Source organism: Mya arenaria, chromosome 2, assembly GCF_026914265.1.
Source record: "Mya arenaria isolate MELC-2E11 chromosome 2, ASM2691426v1".
NCBI classification, from domain to species: Eukaryota; Metazoa; Mollusca; class Bivalvia; order Myida; family Myidae; genus Mya; species Mya arenaria.
Genome location: NC_069123.1, coordinates 19,291,067 through 19,311,035, shown reverse-complemented (window position 1 = coordinate 19,311,035; position 19,969 = coordinate 19,291,067). Strand labels below are relative to the sequence as shown.

Below are 19,969 nucleotides of genomic sequence, written 5' to 3'. Positions count from 1 at the left end.
TGAAATCATTGACAAATGACAAAACATATGTATTATACAGGATAATACATGGTTGACCATCGGTTTTTGTTGATAATTGCCCCAGTAAAAGGAATAATTGCCTGATTCTATAAGTATCATGCAAGCCAGAAAAAATCCACATTATATAATTATATACAATATGCATCGAACAAGATACAATTCTGAATATAAGGTAACACAAATAATTATGTAAGCGTTCACTATCTCATTTATAGAGCTCTAAGAATGACAAATGACTTGAGTATGAATTCACGACACAAGCAAACAATCACCATAAATACCCCTTACCATTATCTCACTAATGTGTACGTACAAGACAACATAGCTGAGCGTCTTCGATAAAACAATATTGAACTGAACAGCGGCAAGACGGAAGACATGCTAAATTGTATTGGAAAGGAGCGACACGTATGTCTATCGCTGTTCACCAGGCAATACATCTCTAGTGTGGAGCGGAGGACGGGGCAGGCGCTGCTTTTGCGCCTCGAGCGCTGCGTCTTACGCCACAGCTGGTATTGTAGAAGTAGACTCTCCACACACCGCACGTGTGGACGTTCAGATATATATTGCACCTTTGCTGGCTGTGGTTTAATACCGAAATTTAAACTTGAAGTTGTTTATTATGTACGAAATTGTTATTGATAATCAAGTGGTGAATTTTATCGTGCAAAAGTAAGACAATGTTGAAATAATTAAACCTAGTTTGCGGATTATTAATAAATTCGTGTTCAAATATTTCAATAAATTCTTTTTCTCATCTTGTTTAACGAAGCAAAAAAACAAACATATGCAGTAGTGGAACATACAGAACAGGTAAATAACATTACGTTAAACTTTGTAAAGCTTTTAATTTACCTAGTATATGTAATTACAAATATCTTTCATATTTTACCAATAAATCATTTTAGGTATACGTCATTTTAATAGCACTTCTCACGGTGCGTTAAATTGACAACCTCTGTGGTTGTCGAATATTAATTTCGTAAATACTTATTGCACCTTACATTGAGGCTCAGAATGAATGATTTACCGCTTCCTATAAGTTAGTGTTGAACAACTTCATTACTCATCAATTCAAAGCGAAGAGATAATTAGATTAAGATGAGAGAAAATGGAGATATACATTAACACAACACCTCATGATTTTAGTCTGTGGGACCATTTGTATAACGAGCTTTGTTTATATATATTGTTCATAAAATCATCAATTAAATACACGAATTGCAATAATACATATTACATAAAGAATCGTAAAAGAGAAAACTAGTTGTTATTTATTAAGCGTTTAGTTGATCAACATCCTCAAACCATCGTTGTATGATGCACGTTTTCAATATTTACCTCGTGTGAAAACAATAAATAGCGAGATATAAGTGGCAAAATTCTGCTATTCTCAATAATGACTGACATATTTACGATGAACAGATTCAGCCTTTGTTCTGGTTAAGTATATTTCACCGCTGGTTGATAAGTACCAATTTACAATAAATAAAGAAATGATAATCCGGATTATAGTTTTTTTCTTTAAACATTTACCATTTGTAGCGACTAAATGACTAAGCTTACACGATATGAATAAGAAATTAGCATTGAGCGTTGCAAAATAGATCATGTGGGACACAACTTTTTGTTTTGAACTGACAATGAATGGTCTAAACAACTCCACGTCGCCGTGGCACCTGGCACTACACAATTGACGTAAACGGTGAGAATTATCTTTTTCTTTTGTGGAGAATTACACGCGTGATATTTTAAACCAGGATATGTTACTATTTGTGAGGTTTATGGTAAAAAAAACAATTAGTAAAACAAATTAAAATCGGAGTAGAACCTGCACAACTTGCTCGAGTTTAAAGGGACTGTACACCGTGTTGGCATTTTTTCTGTAACGAATATCAGGACAATTATTAAATAAAATGTAATACTCTTTGATATCATAATTGTAAAAAGATACCAAAATGTAAAATAAATCGAGTCGGAGACTGGGTTCGAACCAATGTCGTCAAAATTGCAGCCCAGGTTCGTATCCACTCTACTGCGAAGGCTTATCCTAAATAGTAGGAATATTTAAGCTATATACCTAACTCGGTAATAATACGTGATAACATCGAATAGCCAATCACGCATACGGAATGAATTCTACTAGGTAGACATACCTAGTAATCTTTTTTAAGGGAAAATACGAAAAAACTGCGAAAAATAAATTAATTGTAAATTATATGGTACTTCAGTTAGTAAGTTTCAATGCATTGTACACTTCGATTCCAAGCTTATGTCAGTTTTCGACAATTTTCTCTTTTTTACGCTATTTCATCATACGGAGTACAGCCCCTTTAATAATAACTTGCTTTAATTAAATATAATTTGCTCAATATTAACGAAGCAAGACTCTGGATACAGTGTCATCGTTATGGAGATTGAAGCGTTTCTCCGCCGCTTATTTAGCTTTGGTATTGAGAAAAAGTTGTTGACATTTTAGAATGTCATTTGCTATACTTTGATCACTAGACTATATTTTTAAGGCATATATTTATGTCTCCCCCTCTCTGGGGGAGACATATTGTTTTTGCCCTGTCCGTCAGTCCGGTAGTCCGTCAGTCCGGTAGTCCGGTAGTCCGTCAGTCCGTCAGTCCGTCAGTCCGTCCGTACGTCACACTTCGTTTCCGATCGATAACTGGAAAACCGCATGACCTAGGATCACCAAACTTGGTAGGGAGGTTGGTCGTGAGGTGTAGAGGATCCCTATTGTTTTTGGGGTCACTAGGTCAAAGGTCAAGGTCGCGGCGACCCCCAATATAAAAAACATTTCTGCTCAAAATCTTGAGAACGGTTTGACCTAGGTTTACCAAACTTGGTAGGGAGGTTGGTCATGAGGTGTAGAAGATCCCTATTGTTTTTGGGGTCACTAGGTCAAAGGTCAAGGTCACGGCGACCCCCAATGTAAAAAACATTTCCGCTCAATATCTTGAGAATGGTTTGACCTAGGATCACCAAACTTGGTAGGGAGGTTGGTCGTGAGGTGTAGAGGATCCCTATTGTTTTTGGGGTCACTAGGTCAAAGGTCAAGGTCGCGGCGACCCCCAATATAAAAACATTTTTGCTCAAAATCTTGAGAACGGTTTGACCTAGGTTCACCAAACTTGGTAGGGAGGTTGGTCGTGAGGTGTAGAAGATCCCTATTGTTTTTGGGGTCACTAGGTCAAAGGTCAAGGTCGCGGCGACCCCCAATGTAAAAAACATTTCCGCTCAATATCTTGAGAATGGTTTGACCTAGGATCACCAAACTTGGTAGGGAGGTTGGTCGTGAGGTGTAGAGGATCCCTATTGTTTTTGGGGTCACTAGGTCAAAGGTCAAGGTCGCGGCGACCCCCAATATAAAAAACATTTCTGCTCAAAATCTTGAGAACGGTTTGACCTAGGTTCACCAAACTTGGTAGGGAGGTTGGTCATGAGGTGTAGAAGATCCCTATTGTTTTTGGGGTCACTAGGTCAAAGGTCAAGGTCGCGGCGACCCCCAATGTAAAAAACATTTCCGCTCAATATCTTGAGAATTGTTTGACCTAGGTTCACCAAACTTGGTAGGGAGGTTGATCAATTTCATGTCCATCATTGATTATTTCTCACCTACGACCACACAATGGGGGAGACATGCGCTTTTTCAAAAAAGCAATCTCTAGTTTGATATATTGTGCTCATGCATTGTTATTTAGAAAGATAATGAGCAATGTCTTTTAATTCATAGGGTGTGTATTTGGTGCACATGTAAAGTTCCTAATGACTCTATTATGAAAATATCTAGATATCTTTTTGAATTTAATCAATCGAAACTAATTAAATGTAGCGGGTGACTTTGTATGGAATTTTGGGACCTCTGGAAAGCCTGCTTTTTCAAATTTAAAAAAAAAATCAATTTGATAGTTTTCGGTGTTTTTATATGTATATAAGTTTAGCCCTGTCCCATGTCCAAACTGAACTTCAGCGCGCATATTCTAATGATGTCATGATATATTACGAGCATTTTGAAAACTACAATTAACTCACATTTTATAACCTTTTAAGGCATATAGAAAAAGGAAAACACTGATTGTTTCGGTGTTCTATTGCAATACCTTTTGTTCTGATATTTAATGTTTAGCTTAAGTTATATGATACTCCAGCCTCTAGAGTTTAAATTATACTGTTATACTGCTAGGAACAGAGTTGTCTTGCTGCGTTCTTGGTGTACATATTATGTAGATGAATAAATGGAATACAAAATTAAGTTGTATTGTTAATCCATGTATTTGCAAGTTACTGCTATTACCTAGGACTCGAAGGGACTGGTTGTATGTAACCTACTATTGACACAAATGCTAAAGTAGTTACACCGATAAAGAGTATTCAACAAATGGCAGCGATGCCTGGTTATCAAAATGAAAAATATTCGTTCTGTAGAAAAATGCATTGACAACACTACATATATGCTTTGATATCATAACGATTAACGAAATCGAGGCTCTTCACATAAATTATAGCAAAAAACAGTTCTAACATTTGTATGAGGCAGATGTTTTTCAATTTCAAAGCTAAAAATCGGAAACCTACAGAGTGATAACAATTTTTATTGATTGAGCGCTCTTGAGGTTCTAAAAATCAGATTTTGCAGAAAAACCTTTTTACGATAAATCTAAAACATTGTCATTTTGTGTGGCTACATTCACCTATGGATTTAACGCGTATAAATCTCGTAAAAAGAAAAAAAACAAAACAATGTATCATTCTCACCGTTTACTTACAGTTTGTAATGCTAAATTCTCACCACAGAAGCAAGCGTAACCAAACGTTGTGGTTGATATGTATTAGCTTTCATACAATATATATATTCGACTGTTTCATTAACAAACATTGTTAACCACGTTTTATGCCATGCCCAGCTAAACGTTCCTTCCTTACATAGGTTGTCGAAATTAAGCTCCTTTTAACGGAATAATCTTAATTTCGTATGCAATGAAATAGCGCTAATATAGCAAGTAACGTGTGTTCGATATCGTTTATTTAAATATAGATCATTGCATAATCCATGAACCTAATATGACTCACCATATACCTTCTAATACTTCTCAAAAACAATACCTTCATGTCAATTTGCTAAAATAAATATATCGTTTATGCATTCAGTTCGAACCATAATATCCCTGGACGATGTGTGACTGTTGTTTATAAAGCATTTTTATCAATAAATAATTTTCCATTTAAGGATAACACTTTCAAAGGTCTACGTTACTGAACAAACCAGAGATGTCGAACGTTACATTCCACCCGCTCATCAGTTACGTAATAAACAACACAACCGACGGCGACGTTAACGCCAGCAACGTAACTGACGTATACGTGACCGAAACGGAAGAGAACGCTGACCAGTTCCTATTGCCATGGTGGCAGCAGACTGTGTTTTTTCTCGCCTTTTTCGCCATTCTTCTTATCTCAGCTGGCGGCAACCTTGTTGTGATATGGATAGTACTGGCACACAAGCGTATGCGGACTGTGACCAACTATTTCCTGGTGAACCTCGCGGTGGCGGACTTCCTGATATCAATATTGAACCTGCCGTTCACTTTCCTCTTTCTCTTGTACCAGGACTGGTGGTTCGGCATGTTCTTCTGCAAGTTCTCGTGCTTCATCTCTCCGTGCACCATTTCCGTTAGCGTCCTCACTTTTATGGCCATTGCATTAGACAGGTAGGCTAAAAGTGTGAAAACACATTTACACTAGACGACATTTAATAATGTTTTTACTGCGTATTTTCGTAGTATACCGTTTAAATTTCGCATGCGAAGTTATAAAATAATTTCCAAAAAAAAGTTCTTTATGCGCATGATTGACCTTTACTATATTTGTCTAAAACAGGCCAACAGGTTTACATGGTGCTTTAAATTTTCAATCATGCGCTTCTTGTTTTGGTATAACATCGGCTATTATACAAGAAAATAATATATTTATATGTTCAGATATCATGTAAAGATATAGAGGATATTTGTTTATTTCAGTGTAAGATCGTATTTTATTTCACGAGTGTCATAGAAAAACATATTTTGAAAATGTAGTTTTTTATGATCACGAGTGAAATTAAATACGATCTTACACTGAAATAATTTTATGCTTATTTTCGGAGTTTTATTTGTTTTTCATTTATTTCTGAATTACCCCTTTTTTGAAAAGGGTAGGCTTTACGAAAGTCATTATTACATTGTAGGACACGAGGTCCTGCAATACAGCCTACATTGCAGGACCGGACCAGTTTTTGCAGGACCAAACATTTTTGGTATATTTTATTGAAAGTCAGGGCTTTCAACATGGTCTAAAACCCAAGAGTAAATGACTCTTGAGATCTGATTTTCAAGAGTCAAAATCAGATCTTCAAGTGTCATTGTCCATGTTTTTCTAAATACTTGATCTTTCTTCATAAATTATAGTTCTCATCTGTCGTAAGATGGCATTGCAATGTACATGATTATCTATACTTCCAAAACTTTAATTAAAAAAAAATCAATTCCAGTGTTTTATTAAGATCAGCTGTATTAATCCGCTTTTTATTCAAGAAAAATTTCAAGAAAGATTTTTTTTATCAATATAACTTAGTATACCCGTGCTCCAGTCAGTATTTGAAAAGGGTAGGGTGCTAGGCCATTAAAAGGCCTTTTTGATGTGCATTGAATGACCCTTAATGGGGCATAACTGCAAGGGCCATTGCTCAATTCTTAATGTGTATGTGTAGTAACTACTTTCAATTACAGTAATCATAAGTTTGCTATGAACACCTTAATTAGCTGTTTACTTTAATTAGTGTCAAAATTAGGTATATTGTTTATACTTTAATTTCTGAAATACTGCTATGTCAAACAAAAGGGCCCTGAAGGGTGTGGTAAAAAGGCAGCAGAAGGCTGGAAGAGACCAGCAGGGTGCCACACCCTGCTATTTAGGTCAACATGTAGCTGGAGCACAGGACTGTACCTTGTTGTCTTATTTCCTGCTCTTAGGTGGTAAAAAAAATCCTAGGGTCAAAACTTGGAAATTTATGTTCGGACTCTTATGATCGTATTATTAATTTACTGCATGTTCAGTGAAACAGGAATTATGCATGTACTATTCTTCATGTAACCCTGTGCATCCTTGTCAGAATCCTACATGCAACAGCGATTGTTGAGTTGCATCGACATCTCACATTTCTACTTTCAGTTTCACTTTCATGTTTTTCAATTTGTCCGGTAGTAAACAAAAATATTCAATGTTCCTATTGTCAATATTGCAACACCGTTTTTATTTTTTCATAAATGGCATAACAATAAAACTATTATATTATATAACTTGACTCTACACTGAAAACGTTTTACGCAGTTTTCCTTTCACTTTCATTAAAATTGACAGAAGGTAAGCGCGCACCTACTTCCCGCGCTTTTTACATCATGTGCTATTTTATTAAAATGTTTATTTTTATCTGTTACACTAATACAAATATATTTTTAAATTGATATAGACATGGTATAAAAAAACTAAAACAAAATATATTTAAGCATTGTTGTTTTTTAAACCATCGTACTAAGCGAAAGAGCCGAAGGAATCCGTTAATTTGCATAATGGGCGGAGTTATCACGTCATTGAGTTCGAGTGCTGCTAATTAACATGGAAACCGTATAGATTCCAGATCGATAATCAGGCATTTAGTGCATGCCTTGTGGCTCCTTTCAAATGATAATTATACAAATTTACAATAATATTACAAATTTATGATGCGTCATTTTCGAGTCATTTACGATTTCTGTGCGTTAAAACCCGAGGAGCTCGGGTCGATAAAAGCCCTGAATAAGTTGGTTTGATTGAGTAAACATAGGTTAGTTAATAAAATTAAAAAGTTACACGATGGACACATATTTATTAAATCATTTTGCCCCAAAAATTATTGCCGGACACGCGGGACTACAATATAGCTGCGATTGTCGGACATCGCCATTTATTATCGGCGGGAGCCGAGGTCCGGTGAACTTTCGTACAGGCCGTGGGGCGCCCCTTATCCATAATTATAGCTGTGAACTTTTTTACTTTCGGTTTATTGAGAAATAGTTCTCTGCTATTCATTCTTATAGCTTAATATTCGCTCGTTTTTTTATTGCAAAGCTTTATGAACAGTAAACAATTAAGTATTTTTAGTGCACATATGTTCCAGAAAATAATGAAAACACTTTTTATTTTAAGATGGGCATGAATACATAACCAAATTACTACGCCGCTATTTAAAGAATGAAAATTTGGAAGGTCAATTGTGTTAGCAAAACAAATGTGGATACTCATTGGATTTTAACCATTTTTCTTAGTTTAAGACTGCATGTACGCGTGTTTTTTTAGTAAGTTAATATTCAGTCATCTTACTGTCAGAGGCCAGTCTGTTTCGCTTTAAAATGTTTGTTTTCCAGATTAAGAGTAAATGCCACGCTAGTTTGTTGACACATTTTGAGGTGTGGGTGGGGCAAAAAATATCGGATCTGTCTGTAAATTGTTGTGTGAATTCTCCAGGAAGCTCATTTTACGTACAACAACGGTTAACAGTTCAAAATACATTTGAACGATGATATCAAATTTTATTTATGTTCGAACAGTTGTTTTTGTCTGTAAATTGTTTGGTATGAAAGCAAATGTTCGAACATTCAGCTTCAAAGATCAGTAATATGTTTGATAAACGGGATAATCGGTAATAAACGGTAAGTTGTTAATTTCCAATTAAATATTTATTTAAATTTATAAAACATTTCTTTATTTCTAACATTTTTTGACATAATTTACTGAAATCCAGTGTTCTGTTTTGATCAAGGCAAGTACATGTAACAACAAAGGAATTTAAAAGTAGTTCTGAAAGTTGATATTTTCACTCCTTATTTTGCAGTGAAAATATCAAATTGATATTTTCACTGTTGTTATTTCACTGTTAAAACCCCATATTTCATCGTAAGGCATGAAAGAAAAATTCATTTTTTTTTTATTTCTTCGGCATGTGTCGCAAAACAGTTCTGTTTTACTTTTTTTTAAATGGTTTTAAAATTCGATTATTCTCCAACATTGTTACAGTAATTATATTAGAATAAAAAATGTATCGGAACTCGTCCCAAAAGGATCAATTATATCACTTTGAACAAAAATATTGCCGATTATATCGCATCGAAGGTGGGCTAAATTAACCCCATTTTCTAATAGTAATACGGAGCACTGGTGAACAAAATCCTGCCATGGTTCAAGGCTTTACTGACAAGTTGGGGACCTTTATGTTCAAACTGGCACCCTGACATAACAGGCTAGTATTATATCAAATTTTCAATCCCGTATGTACAGCGGCATGAGGTGACAGTTATTCACTGTTCATTTGTCACTCATAACATAATTCCATGAATGTATTAGTCAAAGTTATATCATATCTTACTTGTAAGCAGACATTTACATGAGAACTACGGATAATAAATGCCCAATCTTTGGCTAAACATATTAACCACGATTGCGCGTACGATCAATCCATTACAAGCTGGCGATACATCGTTCCCTAGGCAATTACAAATGCCAGACATGTTTACCATCAAGGTAGCAGCACTTTCGACATTCGCCATGAACCAGTAACGACTAAGAAATTTAAGCAGAAATAATCCTAAAATGAAATGGAAATAATCATCAAATGAAACCCTAAGTAGGCACTTTTGGGGAGAATATTAGATTTGTTTCAATGTTCTCGATCGTATGAAGGTTTGGAAGTATAATTGACAACTTTCCCCAATTGGAAATGGAATAATGGGGATTTATGAACAGAACAGAACAGATATTTTATTTTGACTTGTACAAAGTACATCATCTTCTTAACCACAAATGAATAATAAATAAACAAACACATGGTATGACAAAAGTCATACATTATATGAAATAGAATCATAAATATATTTAAAAGTATAATATATTAAAATCAGGTAAGGATGAACAAAAACATTTCTATAGTAAAGTTCGACTGAATGGAAAATGCCATGCATTTTCAATAAAACCAGTATAAGTTTATTTACAGACGACTAATCTATCGACACTTTAATGCAAATATATTTAAATTAGTTATATTTTTTATTCAAGTCAGAGCGTTGAACCAACTTAAATGTTTAGGCGAAGTTATAACAATAATTTTTAATTTTCTCTGGAACAGCCGCATACCAAATCAAATATTCCATTTTGATAATAAATAAATACTAAGCTGACCTTCGTTTGATATATGAACTTATTCTCTAATTGAAGATTGTTTATCTTGTTATTGTTTGTATTGTGTCAGCATGCCCCGAAAAACTTAAATCATGTAAAGAAAGTGTTAATTTATGATATGTTAAATGTATTGCTGTCATTGGTGTTTGAATTTTACGTTTAAAAGCAATTTGAAGTGATCGACTTTACCCTGCGTATTTGTGACGTCATTTGATGAACTGTTTCCGGTTACGTCCGGGTCGTTCTAATAACGCAATGGGTTAGAAATAATTACTGTAAGATTTTCTTAAAATAAAATTATTTTTTTAACAATTCTTCAATGAAACAATGAACTATTGGTGTAAATATGAGTAATCAATTGCGTGATTGATGTCATTATTGGGGAAATGAGCACAGTTGGGCTGTTTGGACGCGTTCGGACTCACTTTAATCTGACCATTGCGTTCATACATCGATAATGACATCAACTCGCTATTCATTTCTTAAATGATAAACAAAACATGTATTAGAACAAATGCGTAACACAACAGGGGATCGTTTCCATGAAGGGTTTTGGTCGTAATTTCACTGATCTGAAGTCTGCATAAACGTTCCAAATGATTTTTTTATATCCTTAACTTATGTTCATCAGTTTTTCTTATGTCGAACTATTTATCCAAGTTCTCGAAATAGAAAAATACAGCTACGTCATCAACTGTTAACTTCGCGTGAGAGATGTCCCTCAGGTAGCGGCGTAGCAAACACTCTTTTCAAAACGGGTGTATTTAGAAAACAAATAACTGGGTAATTAAGCATTAAAGAAACAAAAATGTTCATTTCACTCTAAGACTAACGAAATCAACAAATATCCTATATATTTCTTGAATTATTTGATATTTAGTACAATTTGATCACAACTTATTGTAAGTCCATGAATAGTTAGATTACATGAATTAAATCTTAATGATTAAGAATGGGCGGAGTGAGCGTGGTGAACTAGCCCTTCTCAGCCATTAAGAATGTAATTCAGGTAATCTAAATGACGTACAATACACCCTCATTGGCTGACACATTGTCAACGCATAAACTGACGCAGAGAGTGTGTATCGGATTAGAGGCAGTAGGCGGACTTTAAAACACAAGCGAAAGGTGAAACTCTTAATGATTAAGGCTAGTACTTAATGCTTGCCTTTCTTTAATTACATTGGCTGAAAATGTAGGTTGTGTTCTAAAGTAAAGGTAAACTGCTGCCGGAATTATCCATGGCGTAGTTTAACTCATTTACTGACTAGCATGAAGTGATATCGCAATGGAACATGTCTTATATTTACAGATGCTGTTCCGTTGAAACAATGCATTGTATGGAAATAATTTAATTTTATTACGTGCACGAGTATCATCGAATAATAATTCACGACTAAGTTGAACAACAAAATATGAAAAGATTCCGCACAGACGCATTTGTTGGTTGCTTTGCAGATTATGTGAAGTATAATATAAGTTGTTTATGTCAGTTTATTGGCTCATGCTCTTCCAAAATTCCTGATAACTGCAAATTAGAACTGATAATTTTGTAGTAATTACATAGCTTTCACTGTGAACGGTTCCCGGTGCCAATTGGATCAACAGCCGTTCATCGTTTCTCGGTACGCGATCGCTTGATCTTTCAGACATTAGGATGTGATTTTGTGTGCATGTAAATGTCAACTTTATTTCCTCAAGTTTTACAGGACAAAGTAAATCAAGGAAATAATTAATAAGTTAAAGCGAAGTGAGAAATTGAATAATGTTAAAAATAATGTGTAGATAGTGTGTAGATTATGTGTAGATAATGTGTAGATCATGTGTAGATTATGTGTAGATAATGTGTAGATAATGTGTAGATAATGTGTAGATCATATGTAGATTATGTGTAGATAATGTGTAAATAATGTGTATATTATGTGATGATAATGTGTAGATTATGTGTAGATAATGCTCAAACCATTATCTGATTGAGGAGTGCAATGTTTCTGATATTGTGTCAGAATACTACGAGTTATGAGGTGGCTGATTTCTACCAGTCTGATTCAGACATCGCAATAGTTCAGAAAAAGTCTTGGTCATTCGGACTGACAGCCTCTGATATTTTGTCGGTCCGAAACTTGCCCGGTTGGTGGAATTACCGAAAACTCGAAAACCTTGGAAAACCCGAAAACCCCGTAAATTTTGACACTTGCACTTAATCGTAATGGAAATTCTGTTTGGTTGATTTGTTGGCAATATGTATTTTTCAGGCCGTACCGGTACCGGTTTCATAAACGAATGTTCCAAAGGATAAGATTATTGTTCGGAACATTTGGAACTATCATTTAAAATATTCCAATGTTCATGACAAAAGTTTATCATTTTAGCTTTTCAAAACATCGCGCGATATATACACATAAACATTAGTTGGTTATGTATTGCAAAGGGAGGCAAATGCTGCATGGTGTTTGACTAAGTGCGGTACGCATTCCGACATCTACACTACCAGAAAACGACATCTGATTTGTAAACAAATGGTCATTTGACAATATCATTGATAAAAACGTTATTTTCTGTTAAACGAAATAAATAGCTCTTACTTTTAAGTGGTGTTTGATAATTGGTAAGGATTAAATCTACATTATTTATTACATCTGGTCGTGAAAACACTATCACAAATTTAGTCGGACGGAGTCAAAATTTACCGGTCAGGACCGTTTCGCGATGTCTGCTGTACGCTTTTTTACGGCGAAAATACTAATACACGCCAAATCTCGAAAGGGGGGGGGATACTAAGCAGATAATCAGTAACGATTTCAGTGCTCTCTTTTCTGAACAAGGTTCACCTGTGTGACAAATTCGTACGCGTACGAATATGTCACACAAGTAGATGTTGTGACATATTCGTACCCCCCTTTTTTACCACCTCTTTATAGTACCAACGAAATTTTCACATTTCGTTTATCGCTCATTTATTAATTTAAGTTACCAGCCGCCGTATATTTGAGTGAATAGAAGTTTGCAAGTGTATCCTAAACTGAAAGGTACTCCTCTATCTAATATAGAGGAGCACCTCTATAGTTATGTCTCACCCAATGAATGGGGGAGACATATTGTTTTTGCCCTGTCCGTCAGTCCGTCAGTCCGTCCGTACGTCACACTTCGTTTCCGCTCAATAACTATATAATGCTTAGACCCTGGAACTTCATACTTGGTATGCTAGTCGGTATTGACTAGTAGATGACCTCTATTGATTTTGAGATCAGTAGGTTAAATGTCAAGGTCGCTTTGACCTTGAGGTGAAGACACGGTTACTGCTCAGTAACTAAAGAACGCTTGCACCCAGAAACTTCATACTTGGTATGCAAGTTGGTCATGACTAGAAGATGACCCCTATTGATTTTGTGGTCAGTCCGTCAGTCAGTCAGTCAGTCCGTCAGTCTGTACGTCACACTTAGTCTCCGCTCAATTAATAAAGAACGCTTGCACCCAGGAACTGCATACTTGGTATACTAGTTGGTCATGACTAGTAGATGACCCCTATTGATTTTGAGATCAGTAGGTCAAAGGTCAAGGTCGCAGTAGATGTTCACTATTTAATACGGGTGAATAAACCAAACTTCACTGTTGGTTCGTCTCAAATCCAAAATTACAAATTTCATGTCCATCATTTATTTTTCTCTCAACTACGACCACACAATAGGGGAGACAAGCGCTTTTTTCAAAAAAACAATCTCTAGTAAAAACTGAAGTTTTTACTTTAGTTACCTCCAATTAAAACTTTTCTATGTGAATGGTCTCTAACAATATCATATAATAGTTTACATGCATTTGTTTTGTAAATTAATTAACAAAACTAATAAATAGGTACACTTTTATGGTTCCTTCTTAAAAGCGATGTTTTTTTCTTTCTTTTTATTTGACATGTGAAATATACGCTTTTGGTTTTGGGTTTGGGGTGGGGGTGGAGGGGATTTTAACCGCTAGTGGTGCCGTTTTTAAATATGTGCATTTATTTATATTTGGTTTGCAGATATTTACGCAAAAAATTGCCATTTCCAAGAAAAAAATAAAAATGTTGCAACAATTGTAAATCTATGAGAGTGCAACTTTAAATGTATGCATACCTTTGTCTACCCATTATATTCCTTCAGTGCCGTGTTAAAGTCGCAATGCACGTTTAAAGACAATTCATGTTTTTGTTCAGTAATAAGGCTGAATGTTCTAAATAGAGATTTTCATCTCATTACTAGCATACAGTTTATAAAGCATAAAGGAAATTTACTTACACATGCGTATAATTTTGTCTGAATATGCTTATGCTATATTGTCAAGTTAAGTCTTTTTATGCTTGCAATTTGTACGAAATTTGATAAATTGTTGTTTTTTTCATTTATTTGCATTTTCAGCCACATGAGGAGCACTGGACTATTAGGCTGATTGTGTGAAATAGTTCTATTCATCCCATGTCTATACAGCATAATGTACACTTTATTTAAACGTCTAAATATATTTGACTACATATTATTATGCTTCATTATTTATATTTCTTTTTATGCGTGCATTTTGTAACAAAATTATGAAACTAATTGTATCTTAATTTGTTATTTAAAAGACAATTACTCTTTTCTTAACCTTAAACGGTTTTGTTGCATTTGATGGGATAAGGCGTGGTAAAAACGGCAAGAAATATTTCTTGTTAACTCCGAATGAGTAAATCATTATTATAATAAAAATCGCCCTATATTTAAACGAACTGGAATATTGACATTTTTATTTTTATTGCTTCCAAAAACCATTGAACAAAAAAAAAGTATGCGTGGCCGCAATACTTTTGGTACACAAGCAACTTTTAGAGTTTGTTAGACGAACACGCGTTTCTGCTTGTATGCTTTGTTTTTCAGACATTCAGAACACTCAATAACTAAAGAGTTTTACTGTCAATCAAAAGTACTGCTCTCCCTGACCAGTAATTTGGATTGGCAGTTAAACTCCGATCTTTCAAACCGTAACTAATATCATTTTTTATTATATACCCATCATGCATCCACACGTAATACATATCGCAAAATACCGTAGTCCGTAGTCCGGTAGGCCGTATTCCACTCCAGTGCAAAACGGCCGAATTCCACTCTTGTGACGTCACGTCATAACATTGTATCTTTACGCGATGTTAAAATGACGTCATTAAACCAAAGAGTATGTCGTTCAAATGGCATTTATCATAATTATTATTATTATTATTAAAACATGTGGCTTTTAAGTGATCTAACCGGTAATCTGCAAAAATCCATTCGAGTCGAATACACCCCCACCCCCACCCTAGTCCACCTAAATGGCCTAAACGAGTCTTTTGACGATTTTTTTAATATGGCAGACTCGTGACGTCCACCATCCCAGCAAAAAGTAGCAAGCGGTCCTTGCGCAGAGAATCCTCGCGGCCACAATTTTGAAATTATCTCCGTTATAAATTCAAATTTCTACGAAAATATTATTGCCTACTATTAAACACGTATTAAGGTTTGTCCAAAAAACATGTTAAGTTATCATAAAATACACAAGTGTCGATTGTTTATCGAGTATCCCGATATCGGTAAATCTGGGACAAATCTGACTGGTTGTGTACATGTATAACGGTATTCGTGACCCATTATATATTTATGTGAAAATAACAACTCTAATGACAAATTAAATCCAGTTCAGATCACTGTCGGATAAAAATTGAACAACTTTGTCATTATTATTCAACATCAATGAATATTATTACAGTTTATCATTTCGCCCGTTGTTAAATGGTAGAGAATTGTAGCGTTACAGTGATACATAAGAAATGTCAAAATAATAAAAAAGAAGTATCCCTGATCGCTCATTATTGTAGCTAACCCCCACCCCGGATCAAAACGCAGTACTAATAACCCTATTAAATTGAAAGGGGTCATTACAAACTCGAACTCTGACGTCAATTGTTGTCATATTCTATTCATAATCAATATTTCTACAAAGTTTAAGGATTGTTGGATAAGTGTGTTAATGGCATTCAGCGCGCACCTTTTATTCCGAATAAAGGACACTACAACCTTGACCTTTTGCATCAATATGGGTAATGAATTCTATTGGTTTCAACTTTCAAACGTTCAGGAGGTATGGCGTGGATACCGTTTTCTACTTTAGATCACCACGACCTTGACGTTTGACCTAACATAAATACGGATCATTTCCTGACATAGTGTTTAGGCTTTCTTTTTCATAATAAAAATCGAATCTGATTACGTTAACCAGTTAGTATGTTACTTATTCATACTCCAGGGTTCCATACTGGGACCCTTGCTTTTTATTTTATACATAAATGATATTGCAGTTATGCATCCAACATTAAATATAGATCTATATGCAGATGACTCAACACTTTATGAATCTGGATATCAGTTGACGGATATTCAAAATAAATTACAACATCATTTAAATTATGTTAATAAGTGGTGTCAACTAAATAATATGTCATTGCATCCTTCCAAGACTAAATGCATGTTAATAGGGTCTGCAAATAAATTAAAAAACACTGGGAATCTTGAACTTTGTATTAATGATGTTCAAATAGCTAATGTTGTTGTGCAAAAGTTATTAGGGTTGTATATAGATAATACACTAAACTGGCATGTGCAAATCGATTATGTTTGTAAAAATCTGAATAAGAAAATTGCACTTCTAAAAAATATAATATATTTCCTCACACCTGATACAAAACGAATGTTTTACAATGCATATATTCTGCCAAATTTTGATTACGGCTGCTTGGTCTGGGGCAAGGGAACCAATTCATATGTGAATAAAATAAATAACTTACAAAAACGAATTGCAAAAATCATACTTGGTAAATCTAAACGAGATTCATCAACAAATCTATTTAAAGAACTAAAATGGCTAAACTTCTCGGATAGATGTAAATACCACGCAGCAGTATTAGTTTACAAGACGTTGAATAGCATGGCTCCATCATATATGTCAGAATTAGTAACAGTTTCAGACAATAATGTATATATGCTAAGATCAATGGCACACAAAGATATTGTTTTACAAACTAGACCTCGTACTAATTATATGAAAGCATCGTTTACATATTACAGCAGAATTGTTTGGAATAATATACCTTTGGAAATACGAGAATCAAAAAACTTTAATACGTATAAAATAAAGGTCAAACAGTACCTCATAGGAAACTTGTGATTATACAAATTGTGATGTTTTATTCATAATTATATTTAACTGAGAGTATCTGTCTAATATTGATTCAACATCATCATCATGTCATCATATGCATCATTATCGTCAGCATCAACAGCATACTTATAATCATCATCATCATCGTCATCGTTGTTAGCATCGTCTTCATGTTTGTCTTATGATTATTTGCCATATTTTCATTCTGTTTTAGAGGGCCATATCGAAAATAAGATTCTGTAGTTTTGTACATGATCTTAATATGTCACCTTCTTAAAATAAAGATATTATTATTATTATTATTATTATTATTATTAAGTGGAATTCGCAAACCATAACTAGATAAATTACTGCTTCGAGCCAAAAGTGCATTCATAGCAAACTGGTTACACGAATCTTACGTTAACCAGTTAGTATCTTACTTTTTAAGTGGAATTCGCAAAGCATAACTAGTTTACATGTTAGCGCCGGAATATTGAATGCATTTATAGCTAAATGGTAACGCGAATCTTATAACGTTAACCAGTTAGTATCTTATTAATTAAAGCTGCACTCTCACAGATTAACCATATTTACAACTTTTTTTTATTATTTTTTTGTCTTGGAAAGAGCATTTTTTTTTTGAGTAAATATCTGCAAACCAATGATGTAAGATTTTTGACAAAAATCAGATCGTAGATTTTCATATTTCCATTCGAAAATTAATGTTTTATAGCTTAAACCGTTACTTGCGGTTTAAGAAAAATGCATAAATCATCAATTTTTTAACTTAGATATAAAAATCTGCGATCTCATTTTTGTCAGCAGTCTTATATCACTGTTTTCCATGGATTGTCGCAAAGATTGGCTCGTTTCAAGACAAAAAATAAAAAAAGTTGTCAAAACGTTTAATCTGTGAGAGTGCATTTTTAAGTGTAATTCGCAAACCATAACTAGTTAACCTGTTAGCGCCGGAATCTGGTATGCATTTATAGCTAATGGTAACACGAATCTTATTACGTTAACCAGTTAGTATCTTACCTATTAAGTGGAATTCGCAAACCATAAAACTAGATAGCCTGTAAATGTTGTTCAGCTAAAAAAGGTAATAGGTAGCAGCTATGGTCACTTTCAAGCCTGTTTTTAGTCTGATGATATTTTATGTTACCAACGAAGTAACGCGGTGGAAGTGGTTAACACGAAACAGTTCGCGAACGCTAACAGGCAGTAATATGCCACCATACCAAATGCAGGGGAAAAGTGTTTCACTAAAGGTTTTTGGTCGTTATTTCAATAAGTCTGTATAAATGATTCTAATGGCAACACGCTGATTCTTTTTATTTCTTCAACTTCTATTTATTTTTAATACTGACTAAAGTTCAATTAAACAAATATGTAGCAAAATAATGAAACTATGACACTAAGATCATTTCAATTTCCGACTTAATTATGCTGAAATGTTTATTGAAATGGTCCCATATTTATATTTTCCTTCAACTTTAAGACGGATTTAGAGTTTTAGACCATCTGTTTATCGGATAGCTATTCTGTGCTGGTGTTTAATGATCTAACAATAATACCGCAAGTAAAAGGTGGCTTATATTAAAGACAATCAACTTTCGGAAAAACGGGGATTACTTTGAAAAAATATTTCCATAGAAACATTCACCATTACATTGTGTTCAGTTGATTTACTTGAATAAATCACTGTTAGTGGTGATTATACCTTGGAATTGTTAAATTGTAACACAACGATTGAACAGCGATTGAAATTGCAAGCATTAAAGAACTCAGGTTGAGCCTTTTTTCACGAAAACGATTTCGACACATGTTGTAAGGAATTCATGTATATTGTTTTACCCCAAATAGAGAGTCATTTATTTAGAAAAATACGCAAATCATTACATATACTCGGCGGGTAATCATTGGAGTTATAACATTTTGTTATGTGTTGAAAATGCTCCAACGCGTCTTCCGTTATAGTGCCAATGAGTGGAACATGGATGAAAACAGTGAGTATGGTTTCTTATTTTTCATTTTTTGAGGTTTATACGAGTAAATTTAAAAAAAAATGGAGATTTTGAACTACGGAGTGATTTTTTTTCTCGACATGAATATACCCGCCTCTTTTCCCTTAAAAGACAACCATCTGAAAATATATAAACACAATCGATAGATGTTTGCCTTATGAAATACAGAATAAGAATTACGACGACCATTTGCTATCAAGTATTAAATTATTAGACTCCAAATGAACCTTAAAGTCCGCGAAGCTGTATGGTAGTAGGTCATACTTTAAAAAGATCGAAAATGATATTAATTCAGTTATTTGTTCATTTTCATGTTATGAAATTGCAGCAGTTTTTTCACAATTCGTTTCCTACTAAATTACTATTCATGAGCACCACAACATTAAAAAATCGAGCATAGTGCAGCAAGTATAACAAATAAAGTTTAAAAATTTGTAACGCGGCAACCTTTTGTCAATAAAAAAGCCACACACATGTGAAGA

At 34.3% G+C, this 19,969-nt stretch overlaps 1 protein-coding gene across 1 annotated transcript in view; it reads left to right on the top strand.

The window, feature by feature from the left end:
• Positions 1–489: 489 nt before the first annotated feature.
• Positions 490–19,969, top strand: part of LOC128222592 (tachykinin-like peptides receptor 99D) — a 71,543-nt gene continuing 52,063 nt past the window's right edge. Inside the window, exons 1-2 of the mRNA XM_052931687.1 lie at positions 490–834; positions 5,258–5,738. Coding sequence (XP_052787647.1) covers positions 5,299–5,738 — 440 coding nt within the window. The 5' untranslated portion in view covers positions 490–834; positions 5,258–5,298. The remainder of the gene's footprint in view (positions 835–5,257; positions 5,739–19,969) is intronic.